An 18,199-nucleotide genomic window follows, 5' to 3' on the forward strand; every position below is an offset into this window, starting at 1 on the left:
GGACATGAACCAGTCTGGTCTTTTTACGGAACACCGCAGATTGTCGGGAGTGTGAAGCGAACCCAGAGTTGCTTCGCAAAAAGCGTGGCACTCAGGATGTTACTGAGTGTCATGCTCTGTTGAAATGCTTCCGAGGCCGCGCCCTCACCTCTTGAGCATTCATATTAAGAAAAAATCTCAAATCTTTATGCAAACATAATGAATGAGACCTCTTAAAAGAACTCCTTGGCTATAATGCCAGGGTGTTCTTGGACATGAACCAGTCTGGTCTTTTTATGGAACACCGCAGATTGTCCGTTGACCTTGACTTTCTATAGTTTTATCAAGATAAAACTTGAGAGACCCTACAGGGCACAGGACTCTCTAATGCCCTTGCCCAATAATTTGTGCCATACCCTTGGTCTCCAAGCCTTCGGGTCAAGGGTTAGACAGGTTTTCGTTCTTATCAAGAACGGAAGGCTTAGAGGACAGACCTCATTATGTCCTTTTAAAGCCAAAACCTCTGATGATGGCTAAAACCTCACTAACCCTCCTTGCCGTGGCTAGAGCGGTTAGAATATTAGCCTTTCTGGTCACGTGTATTAAGTTCGCAGAAAGGATAGGTTCGAAATGCTTTTGGCATCAGAAACTCAGACTACGTCTAAGTACCATGCCGGAACCTTTGATCCAGAGAATTTCAAGATCTCCACAGACCTCAAAGATCGTGAAGCTTTGTTGTTTGACAGAACCGAATCTCTGAGCCTAGAGGCCGTCAACAACATATTTGCATATTCTACAATAGTTAGGACTTCTATCTTATCTCATACTTCATACGGAAAGATAGAACCATAACGAAATTCACAGAGGTAGAGGAACAGTCATTTCCCTTCACTATCTCCAGAAACGGCCCCCTCCGAGTGAAAACTGAAAATAGGTAGCACTGCTTTGCCTTGGCCAAGAGACTGCCATTAATCTTGAAGATCTTATCGTTTCTCGATAGTCTGAACGCCTTCAGACTTAGAGAGGAGAGATATTACATACTTCACTAAGTGACGATGTTAGATTACACCGATTCTCTCGGGAAGGGTCTTTGGACAATTCTCTGAATTACCTGACCTCTGTGAATCCAACCTCTTAGAGGCCAACATGTGGCGACTAAAGCTAATCCTCTAGGATCATGAATAAGGGAACAACTTAAGAGGAAGCTCCTTGGTCTTCAATATTACGAAAAACTTAACGAAAGGACGCCCTCAGTTTCTCCTCACTTTCGACATACTTCTAAGTGAGGATTACTCAGACGTCAGTAGTTGTTGCCTTCGATCGAGAAGACCCGCACGGACGTGCACTAGTTTAACGAACCTCTTGAGGATCGTTACGTTCCGTGCCCAAGCCCATAACCAATTCTCTCTTCTCGAGCTATGTGAGAGCTGAGAAATTATCCGAGATGATTTGGGCCACTCGATCCAAACTCACCCTTCGAGGAACTGGAGAGCCGACCAATTTGGCTTCCAATTCTTTCAGACAATGTGCCAGAACATCTGTTCTCTGTTCGGATGTCTGGCACCCTCTCGCTATCACCCGAGGTGATCCTCAAGCCGTTGAGAGAAAATTAGAATTACAAGATCTTTGATGTTATTCCAATTTCTTCGTGAGGAAAAATAGTAGAGGTCTGAATTGCTGTTTATTCAGGGAAAACAAGCTTCTCCAGCGAGGAAATGGTCCCCAGCAAACTCATCCATTCCCTCACTCAGCCTGCTTCCTTCCCTAAATAAGGCTGCGCTTTGCATAAGCAGGAGACATTATTATAGTGCTATGCCGCGGTAGATTCGTACAGAATGTTACTGTGCGGTAAACCCGCACCTAACAAGTATAAGAGATATCTTGTTGAAATTTTCTAAGTAAACGGCAGGTATGATCATTCAAGATTACTAGAAATTTTCTCAACCCGAGGCTAAAATCCATGATTGTAGGGCAGAGAGACGGTTTATTCAGCCATTCCCGCAAGGGAGAGAGACGTAACCAAACACGCATGTCACCGAGCTAGCCGGTACTGCGTAGATCACAGTAACAGCAGCCTTGATCATCGTCTCGCACTATGTGCCTGAGTTGCCAGCTACTCCTTTTACGAAGGGATAGGTATGAAATTATCGAGCAAAAGGAAACTCTCAAGCAGGCATATTTAAACGAAACAAAATTCGCTAAAGACAGAAGCTGAGTTGGTGTTGCAGTTCAATTAGAATACTTCTCGTCTAATGTCGCAATCCGTAGAATAACTAGGATATGCGCCTACCCCTCGGACAATTCAACTGCTTAGTAGAATCATGTCGCGAGGTTAATATACGTAGTATATTTATAGTATTCTGAACAACGATCTCCATCCTAAATTCTTTCCTTCAAGAAAACAAAATAAGGATTGGAGATCGACCACCTTCGATCTCTATCAAAAAGAGTGAAGGAGAAGTCTTCCTCGAAGGAAAGCTTCAATGGTGAACAGAATACTATCTGCCTGAGTTGGTGTTGTCGTAACAATACCTGAAGAGTTGTTCTTACTCCGAAAACTCTTGGAAGGTTGAAGGGAGAGTCAAATAAATACATTAGAACAACAGTTCTTTCGGCTTCTATCCGCAGAGGTAAATACGATATGCGTATATGACTTGACCCATGCGTTAGCAAAATGACGCAAAGATAAACTACGTAAGTATTGTAGTAATTTGAACATCGAATTCTCTACTACATCTTTCCTCGACGAGGAAGAGAGAAAGAAAGGAAAACGACTGTCCACGTTCTAATGAACGAGACTTTTAAAAAAGGAAAAACGAAACCTTCCTTGACTCTTTGCCAAGACTCTTTTCCAAGAAAAGGGAGTAATATTCGAATAGAGATCATCAAGAGAGAACCGAGGATCGAAAAGACCGTTCAATGTTCTTATGATATTGGACAAAAGACTTCCTGGATAGTCTACAAGTCTTTCTCTTAACCCCGATGAGCCTCTGAAAATGAATGAGAGCTCTTCCGAAATTTGTTAATGAGTTTATCCGCTTAAACGATAAAAACGTTAAAATCTATGTCAATGAGAACTACCCCATTTATGAGGGGTCCCCCACTTAAATGACAATGGGGAAAACGTCCTGACTTGACAAAACTATTAGCACTTTGCTAATAGGGGAAAACCCTTTAACATGACCGAAAGTCACCCAGGAATCCGAGTATATAATCTTCCCGATTCTCAAAGAAATCGATGAAGAGGAAAGAGGATCGAAGAAAAAATTCGGGTATGTCTCTCCGCTAACTCCGAATCCTTTTAAAAATTTCTGTAAAGAAATGTCCTCAACAGCAAATAAGACGCCTTCAACAAGTCTTTTCTCTCGCAAAGCGTCCTGCCGAGCTTCCACCGAAGCGTCCTGGCGAATGTCCACAAAAGCGTCCTACTGAGCGTCCTCAAAAGCGTGCTGGAAAGCGTCCTGCTGAGGCGTCCCCCCTCCAAAAGCGTCCTGCCCCCCGAGCGTCCTCAAAAAGCGTCCTGCTTAGCGTCCTGGAAAGCGGTCCCCCTGCTGAGCGTCCTCAACAAACGTCCTGCTTAGCTAACGAGCGTGTCTGAGCAGAGAACACCAAGTCTTCTGAACGACGTTTCAGAGAGGAACTCGTTGAGCGCCTTGATGCATGCAAGGCCCGCCAAGAGGCGTCCTGGCGAGCGACCTTGCCAACATCTCAATGTTATGACGAACCGCGTTTTGCGTATGACATTGAATATTTTTAAGGGACGTCCTCATGCGAGTCTCCATGGAGAGCCGCACGCTGCTCCTGAAGAGTGTGAACACTAAAGGAAGACGTATGGCTTTCGTCTTCCGCAAGGTGCTTGCCGAGCGTCCTGGAGAATGTCTCTACTTATAGGACGTCGAGCACCTCCAAAAGCTCCCTCACGTCTAAATTGCCCTTCTTATGCCGACCAGAGACATAAGTTGTTTTGACTGTGCAAAGCAGCTTGCCGGCCGTCAAACTTATCAGCTTGCTTTTTCGAAGTAAAGCGAACGTTACATAACGTATACGGAGCGCCATGAGGAGAGGAGACGAATACTGAGTTGCTCCTCCAAAAGGTGGAATCAAGAATGTCCTTGATTACCCAATTCTTTTGGAATGCTAGCGAGGTTGAAACAGCTCTAACTTCATGAGCGTTCACTCGCAGGAGGCTCAAATCACTCTTCTGGCAAGATGAATGAACCTCCTTAATAATGTATAAGTGATATTACATGAGCGTTCACTCGCAGGAGGCTCCAAATCACTCTTTCTGGCAAGAGAATGAGCTCCTTACTAATGTATAAATGATGTATACATGAGCGGTCACTCGCAGGAGGCTCAAATCACTCTTCTGGCAAGATGAATGAGCCTCCTTAATAATGTATAACTGATATATACATGAGCGTTCACTCGCAGGAGGCTCAAATCACTCTTCTGGCAAGATGAATGAGCCTCCTTAAATGTCCCTTAGGAAAAGAGCCAGTGCATTCTTCTAAAAGGGAAAATGTGGTCTCTTTACTCTTTCATCCTCTCGTGACGAGAGAGAGGACGTGAAGCGTCCTCTTCTCTAAAGCTTCTTTAGGGGGCGCGAGTCCTTCCGAGAACTCCAACCCCTGTGTGGGGAGGACGCCTCGGAGGACGAGAAGCAATCCTTCAAGATTCGTGCACGCGCACGATCTTTAGCAGCCTGGGAAGCGTCAACAGGTTCTGCCGAAGGGACGCCAGATCGGTGGGGAGCCCCCGTAACCCTCTTGCGGCTTTCGACATGCCCTCTCCCTGAGTCCTGGGAGTCCGACAGAGGTCCAGGCCTAGAGGCATTATGGGGCCGATCTGACGCCCCCTCCACAACACAAGGGGCACTACACTTAACAACACTGATTGGAGAGCGAGCACTTTAGTCTAAGATTACTTGATGTAATCCTTTAGCAGACACTTCTTCTAGGCTCGTAAGCATACCACAGGGTTAGGCAAAATAAAATCTACAGGAGGTTAGAAGGTTCATTATTTCTAACTTCTGTTTACTGTGGAGGAAAACTCCTGATTCTAACACGCTCTAAAATGCGTAAATGAATCCTCCTTCTTCCGTAATCAGTCACACATTACACTAATTACCTTATGCAAAGAAAACATGTAAACGTCATATATACTAAGCGAGTGTCTACCGAAAGTTCCGGTAGCCTCACCTTACCATGCAGACAACAAAGTCTGAACTAGGCTAACTAGCTTCAGACATCAAATGCAATGAAAAAATCTACGATAGCGTATGCCTAGCCACAAATCCAAGTTAATAATCGAAAGAATAATTAGGATACTTAAGTGGCTAATGAAGTTTCAAAATCCTAGGCGGAGGTCTGTAAACAGTTGTTTACCGACCGGCGACAGAAAAAAATATGAATAGAAAAACAATGGGAATAGTTCCTGATATCCGCCTCCCAGCGGCGGGAATGGGTACTACCACCTGGCCGCCCCACTGCGTGTGCCGCGAATTTTTAAATTCTGTCGGACTTCAGAAAATACAGCTATATATATATCTGTCAGGTAAGTTTCATGAACAAAATAAACTTTAAGGATAGTAAAATTCTATACAATAGTAATATTGGTGGCTGGAAACAAATAACTTAATACTTAACATAAACACCAGCCACATTCTTGGGGAGAAACTTTTCTCTCCAGATTAGTAAGAGAAGTTAATATAATCCAGCAAATTCCTTGCACTGATGGACAGCCTAATACCTAAACCTTCATGACACCCACTGAGTTATAGATGGAGATTCATTCCCTCTGACAATGAGAGTACAGTTTATAAAGCTTGAGGATTTGAGCGTATTCCTAACATTATACCAAGATTTACACTAGAGAGGATGGTCTTATTTAATTCTAATATATTAACATTATTAAGGAAAACCTCTTCAAAATTGTTTTTTTTCTCAGGTAATTATCTATTATGTAGTACAGACTATATGCACCCATTAGAAATCTTTGTTCTCTCTATTGATGGGCTATTCACATTTACCAGTAATCAAACTTTTCCTCTCTATGTTTCATTTAGGCAGGAGCTAATATCATAAACATGAAAAGTGAGCAATTTGGCTGTGCAAGACCAAGGTACTGATGGGTGAAAGCACAGCACTATCTTTCAACTACAGGGGGTCCTCGAGTTACGACGTTGATCCGTTCTTAAGATGCGTTGTAACAAGATTTTCAGCGTAAGTCGGAACATTAAAAAATACCACATGATTTAATGTAAATACGTATCAGTAACAACGAGAGAACAATTCCTTACCTTTATTAATTTGGTTGGCTTGCACACTGGAGAGGAAGCTGCGGTGCTGGAGAGACTGGGGGAGGTTAGTGAAGAGAAAAAGAACCTCCAGAAGATGCTGGAGATGCTGGGGCAGGTGAGTCTTGAGGTGAGGCAGAACATACTGGAGATGCTGGGGCAGGTGAGTCTTGAGGTGAGGCAGAACCTACAGAAGGTGCTGAAGATGCTGGGGCAGGTGAGTCTGGGTTAGCAGAACATTCAGAAGGTGGCTGGAGATTGTGGGGCAGGCGAGTCTGGGGTTAGCAGAACATTCAGAAGGTGCTGGAGATTGTGGGGCAGGCGAGTCTGGATTAGCAGAGGCAGCTGAGGTAGAGGGTACAGGATCTCTTACAGGCCTCTCTACCTTCAAAAATACTGCTCCAGGTTAGTCTGAACAGAGAGCAACCTCTTTTCATCCAAGATCTCCTTGTAACACTGCATCAAATCCATGATGCCTCTGGAAACCCTAGTGAACCTGTCCAAGTTGGGATCCTGAGCCTCAAAAGTTGCCAACGCTTGCTGCAACTCTGCAAAACCTCTTGCCAAGTCCTGCCTTGTGAAAGCCTTAGGCTCTGGGGTGGGTGCTTCTTCTTCTTCCTCTATCATCTGCTTCTCCAGTTGTATCAGGTCCTCAGCAGATAACTCCTCGCCATGAGACTCCAGCAGCTCTGTAACCTCATCAACCTCCATCTCCAAATTGATTTCCTTACTCAGGGCAACAACGTTCTTGACAACTTGCTGAACTGTGTCCTCAAACCCATGGAAATCATTCACAAATTGAGGACAAATTTTCTTCCAGACACCATTCATGTTTGTTTGCTTAACCTCCTCCCAGGGGAATCAGCAATGTTCTTTACAGCATCAAGGATGTTGTAGGATTTCCAAAAGTCCTTCAGAGTCAAGTCCTTCTTGGTTTCAATTGCCTGTAAAGCCATAGCAATTGTCCTTCGTAGGTAGTAGGCCTTGAACGAAGCAATCACTCCTTGGTCCATAGGCTGTAAAAGGGCCGTGGTATTAGGTGGAAGGTAAACCACCTTGACATTACGGTTGAAGTCTCCCAGCTGGGCAGGGTGTCCAGGGGCATTGTCCAGCACTAGCAACACCTTAAAGGGGATACCCTTGGAGGCGCAATACCGCTCCACACTTGGAACAAAATGGTTTACGAACCAGTCCCTCAAACACTGCAAGTGTCACCCATGCCTTCTTGTTGGACTTCCAAATTACTGGTAGTTGACCCTTCCAAATGCCCTTGAGTGCCCTTGGATTTTCAGCCTGATACACCAACAAGGGCTTCAGTTTGAAGTCTCCAGCAGCATTACCCCCAAGAAGTAAAGTTAGCCTTTCCTTGCTGGCTTTATGACCGGGTGCTGACTTCTCCTCCTTGGCGATGTAGGCATACGCTTCCAAAACAAACCTGTCTGTCTCATCCACGTTAAACACTTGCTGAGCAGAATAACCCCCCTCCTTAATTATCTCAGACAACGCTTTAGGAAATTCACTCGCTGCTTTCTCATCCCCACTAGCAGCTTCACCTTGCACTTTAAGGTTATGGTAATTGGCCCGAGCCTTAAATCGCATAAACCAACCCCTACTAGCCACAAACTCTTCACTTTCACTTCCCTCCCCCTTTTCTTTTTTCAACGCTTCAAACAATCTTTTCGCCTTCTCCTGAATCACCATAAGGCTGACTGGGATACGCCGTTCATTTTGGTCTTCCAACCAAAACACCAATAACCTTTCCATTTCAATTATTAGACCACTACGCTGCTTGGTTATCACTGTCGCTTTCATAGGAGCAGATCCTTTCACATGTTCAACGATGTGCTCTTTATCTTTGATAATGGTAGCAACGGTCGAACGGCTAAGGCCAAGCGAGCGGCCAATGTTTGTTGGCGTTTCTCCCTTCTCAGATCGCTTTATAATGTCCACTTTAATTTCCATGGTGATGGCCTGTCTTTTCTTCGATGCACTACCATCAGATGAGTCTGCCTTGCGCTTGGGAGCCATAACAAAGAGCAAAAAGTTACAAAAACGATACAACACGAGGGAGAGAGAGGCAGCGTAAACAACCAAAATGGCGTATGGGCGAGGAATGAGCATAGCGAAGCGACGCCGTCCTCTCCCCCACAAAGAGTATTCTTCCGCCGTGCGCCCGGAACTAGTTCGCGTTTGTTTACATCGCTTACGACGCTAAACTGCGTAAGACGGAACGACCCATAATATTATTTTTTATATTTTTATGGGGGCGTGTTCGTAACCACGAAACATCGTAAGTCGAGACCTACGTAACCCGAGGACTTACTGTATATCTCTTCAAGTGTGAATGACATAGTACTTCAATTTCCAACATGGCCTTGAAAATGCTAATTCCAATAGGCTCAACAACTCTACAGCATGCATACATTACTGATTACAACACAACTTAAAAATGCACACTGACAAAAAAAAAAAAAAAAAAAAAAAAAAGTCCTCATGTACCATAGAAGCCCCATAATCTCAAGGGATGGGTACCCCACATGCTGTGCCCCCCCCCCCAACAAATAGCACTTAAAACCCCTCTAAAAACACTTAGAACTGCCTATTTTGAGAGTTAAAACACACAAAAAAAACTCTGGGTGCATTTAGTCTTAAAAATATGAAAATATGGTATTTGTGAATATTTCTCAGTGAAAAATACCATGAATGGGCAAATTTTCTGAGAATACAGTGGACCCCCCGTATTCGCGTTCTCCGGATTCGCGGATTTCTCTCGGGAACATTTCCCCGCATTATTCGCAGCGAATTCACCTATTTGCGGTATTTTTCTATGAGAAATATCCACAAATTCCTGGTTTATTTATCAATTGTATCATAAAATACACTTTTTGTGATAAAACTATTAAAAAAACCAAGTATAAAAATTTTAAGTGGTTTTTCTTGAGTTTTAACTAACAAAATAGGCTGTTTTTACCATTTTTATAGGGGTTCCAAACATTCGCGGATTCTAACTATTCACGGGGGGGTCCGGTACGCATCCTCTGCGAATACAGGGGACCACTGTAATGGGTATATACAGTCCGTTGAAAAATTAGCAAATAGGCGAGTCTGCGAATCATGAGTCCACAAATAGCAGGGGTCAACCGTATGTTCAAATGCTACTTACCCTTCCACTATAGTGGCTCTTGACATGCTTATGGATGACAATAACTAGATCAGAGAGGACATCCCCACATAAACGTAGCTCCTGCCGACCCTCGAGATGTTGTCTCAAATGAGTGCAGATTGTTTCTAGGAGAACAGCTCGTCCATCTGTAAGTGGATAGCACCAAGTTATTAGATAGAGCAGGCACATACAGTACAACTATTTCACATTATTACAGAAAATAAAATCCACTGCCTATGGTATATGATGAAATAAGGTTAATTGCATGTGAGCAGAATAATGGCTTACTACATATGAGTAGTTCCTCGTTGGACAAGTGGGTTATATGCTCGCCTACCCATTCGGTAGTCGCGAGTTCGATTCTCCGCTCTGCCAACGTGGAATCATAGGAATTTATTTCTGGTGATTAGAAATTCATTTCTCGATATAATGTGGTTTGGAGTCCACAATATGTCCCATTGCTAGGTAACCAATAGGTTCCTAGTCACGTAAAAATATCTAATCCTTCGGTCCAGCCATAGGAGAGCTGTTAACCAGCTCAGTGATCTGATTAAACTAAGATGTATGTGCTTTCCATTTTTGCAAGATTTATGTGCATTCTCATACAGCATTAAGACATAATGACACTCTTAAAATCTTGAAATTCAAGGAAGAATTCAGCATTTATTACTAGCTTTCAACCCTTCCTAGCATTTATTGGAAGTCAGTTGTGCAAAATCTTTTTAGTAAAAGTTCTAAGTTATTTCATATGGCAACTATAATTAAGATATAATTTTCAATATATAACACATCATTACAATTAATTATCCCAAGAAAATCACTCTGGTAAATACAAGATATAATACTGAAATAAAAAGAACAAATGCATAATGTACATAATTTCAAATGATTTTCCACATACAACTAATTAGTAAACCCAAACTTGAGGATGAGTTTCATGGTACAACAAACAAATTCCCTTTACATAAGCTTACCATCATCATCAAATAAAGAAGAGTTAATGGAATTCTTCATGGCATTGAGTTTGGCACGGGTGAGCTCTCTCGTGCTCTCGAAAGGTGTGGCATTGAAGAGGTTGCTGAGATGGTTAGCAACCTCCCCAGGACTCAAAACTTGGCAGAGTTGATCACATGCTCCTTGAAGATGCTCTAATAAAGTTATCTGGAGATAGAAGATAATCCAAAGCTCATTTGTGACACAAAAATAACAATTTGTCGGAAATTGTATTTTTCCTAACTATACAAACCTGATGTCCTTTAACAATAGGAAGGTACTTAGCGGCAGCTGAACTGGTCGTAAGCTTCGAACAAGGGGGTTCGGTAGTTAACTACTTGTCCAGCAGTTGGCGGTTATCTCGACTGCTAGGAGAGGAGTCACTTTGCTTTAGGCCCAGGAAACGCAGAGTGAGGGGTGGCATGAGGTGGGACTATATGTAAAGGACCTCAGGTTTGTATAGTTAGGAAATATACAATTTCCGACAAATTGTTATTTGTTCCGATACGTATACAAACCCTCGGTCCTTTAACAATTGGAAGACTCACTTCTTGGTGGGTGGAATCCGAGTCTTATGAACAGACTGGTGTTCGTCCTACCTTGGATTCCCTCCCTGGTCATAAGAGCAGAGGGAGGGATCCTAGCCTCTACCCAGCTGATCGGGGTGTGCACCTCAGGATCAGTGGTCAGACTTCTGGACCAAATTTATAAGAGGGAGGCAAGCGTACCTCTTACAAATAGCAAAAAGCAATAACTAGTTCCTACTTCAAGAGCCAAAATAATCATGGGTTTGTCTCTTGTTGGCTTCCACTCCCCCACCTTGTCGGGGAGTGGTGGATAAACACTTCTATCCCTACTGAAAGGGATAGAATGGAGCTCAGTTGTGTAGCTTACCTGCATTGGCCTCCTGTTCAGCGTAGTGACGACCGCAGCCCTCTGCCAACAGGTAGAGGAGAAGAATGAAGGAGGAAGAGAAGCCATTCACACTCTCTTTCACTCGTCCATTCATGCAGTCACACAAGGATGCGATGTAGTTCTGTCTGCTCGGGTGCTGGGTAGACTACACAACTTGTTGAGCAGCCACCATAGGTCCCAAGGAAAAAGTGTCCAAGGACCTGTGAGTGATATCCCAAAGGTAGAATGAAGTGATGGTGGTCTGGTTGGCCCAAACCCCTGCCTTCAGAACCTGCGCCACAGAGAAGTTCTTGCGGAACGTATGGGTTGGACCAATACCTCTGACTTCGTGGGCTCTCGAACAAAGGGTACAGGTGTCGTCACTACCAGCTGTCTTGTACACCCTCCTGATTACCTAACGCCGCCAGAAAGAAAGTGTGTTCTTGGAAACTTCTTTCTTGGTAACCCTGGTGCTAACGAAGAGGCGTCGACACTCAGGCCTGAGGTGCCGAGTTCTCTTCAGATAGCGCCATAGCGCCCTCACAGGACAAAGCAGCATCTCATCCGCATCATTATCGGTGAAATCCTTCGGGGAGGGGATCGTGAAGGACTCGAACTGGTCGTCAAGGACCAAAGGATTCTGAGTCTTCGCTACGAAGTTCGGGACGAAATCGAGCGTCACGGATCCCCATCCTCTGCAATGCTTAACGTCGAAGGTCACATCCCATCCCGGGGGCCTGAGTTCCCTGGGTGGGCAAGACCTCTCAAAGCTCTTCATCAGAAGGGAGATCTTGAAAGAAGAGGAGATGTCCACACCTTACAGTTTAAGGACTAGGGCCAGGGCGGCTCTGTATCCTTTAACTGCAGAGACGGAGAGGAGCTTCTCTCGGCAAAGGAAGACGAGGAAATCCGCTACATGTTAAACAGTAGCTCTGAGAGGAGAGAGACCCCTTCCAAGAAACCAACCACAGAAGACGGCCCACTTCCCCTGGTATACAGCTGCAGAGGACTGTCCAAGGTATCCAGCCATCTCTGTTGCTGCGCTGCGAGAAAAAGCCTCTCACTCACAAGGGATGGTGGATAACAGCCAGCCGTGAAGACACAGGGACTCGACGGACCGGTGGTACCATTCTACGTGTGGCTGGCACAGGAGGTTGTGCCAGGGGGGAATCTCTCTCGGCGCTTCGGCAAGCAGAGCTAGCAGGTCCGGGTACCAAACAGCCTGAGGTCGTTTGGGCGCCACTAGGATCATCCGAAGGTTCGCAGTGATCAGCGCCCTGCTGATCACTTTGCGAATCAGACAGAACGGGGGAAAGACGTACACGAAGAGGTTGTCCCACGGATGTTGAAGAGCCTGCTCTGCAGCTGCCCATGGGTCTGGCACAACCGAGTAGACAACCTGGAGTTTTCTGTTGTGCCGGGTGGCGAACAGATCTACGACTGGACGCCCCCACAGGTTGAAGAGCCTTTCCGCCACGTCTGGGTGAAGGGACCATTCGGTTCCTATCACCTGATCCCGACAGCTGAGCTTGTCGGCTACCACATTCCTCTTGCCTGGAATGTAGCGGGCCGACAGGTCTACTGAGTGTGCCACGGCCCACTCGTGCACCTGCAACGTCAACTGGTGCGATGGGAGGGACACAAGGCCCCCCTGCTTGTTGAAGTACACCACTACTGTGGATGTTGTCGCTCATTAACACCACCGAGTGTCCCACCAGACGATCCCGGAACTCTTGGAGAGCAAAGAACGCTGCCTTGAGCTCCAGGACGTTAATGTGAAGGTGCTTGTGACGATGGTCCCACACACCTGCAGTCAGCAACTCCTCCAGGTGCGCGCCCCATCCGTCGGTCGATGCGTCTGAGAACAGCAGCACCTGGGGGGGGGGGGGGGGGGGTTTGCAAAGTGGCACTCCTCTTATGAGGTTCCCATCGTCCAGCTACCAGGCTAGGTCCTGCCTCACCTCCTCCGTGAGGGACACGGGGAAGAAGGGAGGGTCCCTTGCCTGTGACTAACACTCCTTTAGTCTCCACTGAAGAGACCGCAGGTGAAGACGCCCGTGAGGGACTAGCTTCTCGAGAGACGACAGGTGACAGATCACGACCTGCCACTGCTGAGCTGGTTGCTCCTGTAGAGACAGGAGCTGTCTTGCTGCCTCCCTGAACCTGCTGATCTGCGAATCTGCGGGGAAGACTCGCCCTGCTACCGTGTCGATCAGCATGCCCAGGTACTTCATCCTCTGCTTGGGCTCAAGGTCTGACTTCTCGTAATTCACTACGATCCCCAGATCGCGGCAGAATTCGAGGAGTCGATCTCCGTCCTGTAGCAATTGCGAGCTCCCAATCGTCGAGATACCTCAAGAGACGTATCCCTACCGAGTGGGCCCAAGCCGTCACCAGCGTGAACACTCGCATGAACACCTGTGGGGCGGTTGAGAGACCGAAACAAAGTGCCCTGAATTGGTACACCGTCCTGTCGAGGATGAAGCGGAGGTACTTCCTGGAGGATCGATGGATGGGTATCTGGAAATACGCGTCCTTCAGATCCACCGAAAGCATGAAGTCGTTCTCCCTCATGGAATCGAGCACTGAACGTGCTGTGTCCATCGTGAACTGAGTCTGGCGAACAAATCGGTTCAAGGAAGAGAGATCTATCGCGCCAGGCCCCAGAGGACTTCTCCACCGGGAAGAGTCGGCTGTAGAAGCCCAGCGACTGATTCTGTACGATCTCCACAGCACGTTTGCTCAGCATGGCTTCTACTTCCTGCCGAAGCGTCACGTCCTTGGTCGAGCCAGGGACGTAGGTTTGCAGATGGACCGGGTTGGAGGTGAGGGGTGGCTGAGACTTGAAGGGTAGTAGATATCCCTCCCGAAGGACGTTTACTATCCAGGTCTCCGCACCGTAGTGCTGCCATGTTGCCCAATGGCTCGCCAGGCATCCACCCCTTCCGGCAGCAGGTAAGGGGGAACACCGTCCCTAGCGTTTCCCTCCTCTCTTCGACTTCTTCCCAGATCCTCCTCGAGAGAAAGACTGGGAGGAGGGCTGGTTGCGGTCACTCCTTACAGCAGAAGTCGAAGACAGAGTCTTTCCTCTCGGCTTCGACAAGGCAATCGTCTTGGCCGCAGAGGAAGCGCTAGCTAAGCTCTTGGGCTTAGCCGCAGTCGTCCGAGGTTGCCCAGCCACCTTGGAGACTGCCTGGTGGACAAGATGGTCACTGTTGTCAGTGCGCCGCTGTTCCACCGCAGCGTCCACCATCTCTCTGGGGAAGAGAGGAGGAACTCCGAAGACCCAGGGCCGCCTCACGCCCAGCCGTCCTGGTCACTCGGGTGAGAACAGCGTCTCTACGCCAGAAAACCAGGTTGGCCCACAGGTTAGCCGTCTGGTGGGCCAGGTAGGCGATGGCCCTACCTCCAGACTGGCAGTCTCACAAAAGCCGGGTCCCCTTCAGGAGTAATGTTCCCCAAGGAGGCCACAGCTTTCGACACTGTGAGAGACCACAGGTCGATCCAGGAGACTGCTTGGAATGCTGCTGCGGTAGATTCCAAGGCAAGTGCCTCTTACTGCAAGAACCAAAGGTTCTCCGACAGAAGCTGCGGCAGAGATACCCCCGGAGTTAGCCTAGTTAGCTCCAGGTTAACCTGTTTGGGCGGCAAAGGGTCCTCTGAAGGCACGTAGAAGCGCCTCTGTCACGGTAGCGGTAGAGGTGGAGGAAGGAGCTTGGCAGACCTACCGGACCAAAGCGAACCCTCCTGTTCGGAGACGAGAGCGTCCACTTGGCTCAGCACGCTTTCAGCCAAGGCCGATCGCGGCAGACCCACTGTCGTCCTGGGTTCCTTCTTAGGTCCCCAGAATGACTCTAAGCCCGATGTGGGCTCGGAAGGTGGGAGCGGCGATCCTTCCCCGAGGTTGTTGTGCTGACGAATCACCACAATTACCTCCGCAAACGACCTCTGGATCTCAGGAGTGACTGCATCCTGTGGAGACGGACCGTCAAGCCCATCCAGCGAGAATGCCTCCCGAGACCCTCCTCCTTCCACAGGAGGAACCACAACAGACCCCTCCTGGTCTCCTCCTGCCACTTGCGCATACGATCTGGTCGGTCCGAACACCATGCCAGGTTCATAAGGTGTCGTGGCGGGATCGCAAGGAGCGCGCCCCTCGCGATCACTCATGATCACCTCACTCTTCCCGGTGAAGCCCGAGGAAGTTGAAGGGATTGGAGAGGCAGACCTGGCGCTCCCCCGTGCCCACCGGCAGAACCGGTGTGCTGAAGGGGCTGTAGGCGATCACCAACCCGCGGTGGCGATCGAGCTGCAGGCCTGGTCGAGCGGCTCTCTTGGGGAGAGCGGCTGGACCAAGAACAGCGGCGACGGTCCCAAGCATCAGAAGAGCTGCTACTGGTCCCCCTCTCCGCCCGGTCCCGGTAGGAGTGGCAGTCAGGGTACCTGCAGAGTCCGCTGTCGCTGTGGGAGCGAGGCCTGTCCTCACGGTGCGTCACGCCGCTTGGACCAGCCGAGGCTGGTTCAGGCAACCGAGGGGACCGCTTCATCGCCTCAGCTCGCGAGCGGTCTGGGACCGTCGCATCAACCCTGGGTACCAGCGTATCACCAGAAGAGCGATTGCTGGTCTGGTGAGAGTCGCCTGAGCGATGCCCGCCAGTCTTCCGCTCCATGCCTGGATCCTGGCGCTGAGCGGACTCGGTTGCCTGGGTCTTGGCTGTACAGTCACGGTGACTCTCGCAAACGAGAGGCCGAGACGGTACCTGGCTTCAAGGCAGAACCTCTGGCGCCAGGTGAGGAGGTACCAGTATTAGCCAGTACTCCTCCGGTCCCTGTCTTCTTCTTCCTTGTGGAAAGAGAGACGGGCCCCGTTCCCGAAGAAACAGGAGGACCGACTGAAGTCCCAACCGTCCCACTGGAGTGGGACCTTAGAAGTCTCAGAGCGAGCCTTCTTAGGGGGGGAGGAGGCAACCTTCTTCTTTGGCTGTGGGGCCTTAGAAGTTGAAGGGGAAGCGGCGGCAGACGACGACGATGAAGAAGACGATGAAGAACAATGACGACATCTTCCTCCTCTTCTTCTTCTTCTTCGTCAGCTTCCTCAGCACCACCGTCAGGTCTTCCATCCAGGACGGAGCCAGGGCAGTTGCCGAAGCAACAGGGCCCGACTGCACCTGTCCGGAAGGACCTAGGGTGGGAGCAGCAACACCACGGGCAGCAACGACGGCGGCAGGAACTGGTACCGGGACTGGAGCAGCAGCGTACTCAGGAACAGGTGGCGGGGCAGGAACCAGCAGCATCCTCTGCACGGGAGGCAGGTCCAGAGGAGAGCTCTTGGGACACCAGAAGTCCGGGGCTGCAGCAGGAGTGGCAAAACCAGGTAGCGGCGTCACAGCGGCCATTGAAACCTCCGGCAGCGGCGCCTGCACAGCAGCTGTCAGGGTCACTGTGGCTACGTGCTGAGTGTACACCAGGTGCGGCGGAGCAGCGTAGTCCGGCGTGGACACCGTCATGGTAGTTGTGGTGGTCGGCCCGTGTGTTACCGGCATGGCCCCTCTCGCCAGGTGACTCAGCAGCCCCTGGACCGTTGGTGTCCCTTGCAGCCCCAGTGAGTACCAGGCCCGTCCAAGATCGTCCCCCGTGGCAAGCAGGTCTGAGGAAGGAAAAGTCAGGCGAGTTAGTGGGGGGGTCTCCCTCGCCCGGGGGGACAGTTCCCACCACGAGCGAATGGAGGACCCTGATTACAACTGGATGTCGGGGTATCTCGCCCCCTCCTCCACGCTCGACTGATCGAGAGAGGAGAAGGAGTGAGAAACCTCCCCCGAAGGGGAAGGAGCATACGAGGGAGCTGAGATGGCGGGAGAAAAGAGGAAGACGTGTCCGTAACCAAGGGCGTAGCCGGAGAACCCTCCGACGACTCATTGGCCGTCTTACGCGGCTTCTTCCTCCCCCCATAGCGCTCCCACTGCTCCTCCGACCAAAATATACAAGTATCACATGTCTCGGTGCGAGAGCATTCTCGCCCTCCGAGTACAAAAATCATATGGATCAACCTCTACAGATGATTGGAAGGCCCCACACTTACGGCCCTCCACACCAGGGCACAATCTGTGGCTGATGGGGGGGCGAAGGGGTCTTTCTGGCTCTTGGAAATCCATATTCACTCTCAATATTCACTAAGAATGAAATACAAAACACAGATACGTAATTACGCAGGCTTTGTACCTTCACACTGAGTAAAAGAGAAAGATAAAGAGCCTTCACGAAATGAAGAAAACAGAGCATACGACTGAAGCAGGCAGAGAGACGAGCAGCACATCCATCCAATAGCGCGGCCGAAAGCAAAGTGACTCCTCTCCTCGCAGTTGAGCTGACCGCCAACTGCCGGACAAGTAGTTAACTACCGAACCCCCTTGTTCGAAGCTTACAACCGGTTCAGCTGCTGCTAAGTACCTTCCTATTGTTAAAGGAACAAGGGTTTATATACGTATCGGAACAAAATAACATGTTGAATATTTGCTTCCAGCCATTTCATTAAATGAACTTTATATTATTGAACTCTCATATATCAAGAGGATTTCAACTATGTACTATTCATCTACTAGAATTGCTTTCCTTATGATGAAAACTAGAGGGAAAATTATCTATCTTTTATAAAATCTTTTATAATAAGTAATAAATTTTGTTAACAACATTAAGTCAAATATTCATGGGACATATAAAGGTATAAAAAAATTTGAAGATTACTGCTGTGAAGTCCCCGAGGCTCAAGAAACTAAGGCACATTTGATTTGGCATAAAAAAAATACTATTTGCAAGAAGTATTTAACTGTACCATCTAGATGATAATTTTCATGATAATACTGCTTATGAATAAAGCA

At 48.1% G+C, this 18,199-nt stretch overlaps 1 protein-coding gene across 3 annotated transcripts in view; it reads right to left on the minus strand.

Moving 5' to 3' along the window:
* LOC135194986 (dedicator of cytokinesis protein 3-like) overlaps positions 1-18,199 on the minus strand; it is a gene marked incomplete at its 3' end in the record, with an annotated part of 54,917 nt that overhangs the window by 25,203 nt on the left and 11,515 nt on the right. Inside the window, 3 exon segments of one of the 3 annotated variants that reach the window (XM_064221239.1) lie at positions 9,438-9,583; positions 9,726-9,806; positions 10,412-10,598. In XM_064221239.1, coding sequence (XP_064077309.1) covers positions 9,438-9,583; positions 9,726-9,806; positions 10,412-10,598 — 414 coding nt within the window. 3 annotated transcript variants of the gene reach the window in all.

The sequence above is a fragment of the Macrobrachium nipponense genome, chromosome 15 (genome assembly GCF_015104395.2).
Source record: "Macrobrachium nipponense isolate FS-2020 chromosome 15, ASM1510439v2, whole genome shotgun sequence".
NCBI lineage: Eukaryota > Metazoa > Arthropoda > Malacostraca > Decapoda > Palaemonidae > Macrobrachium > Macrobrachium nipponense.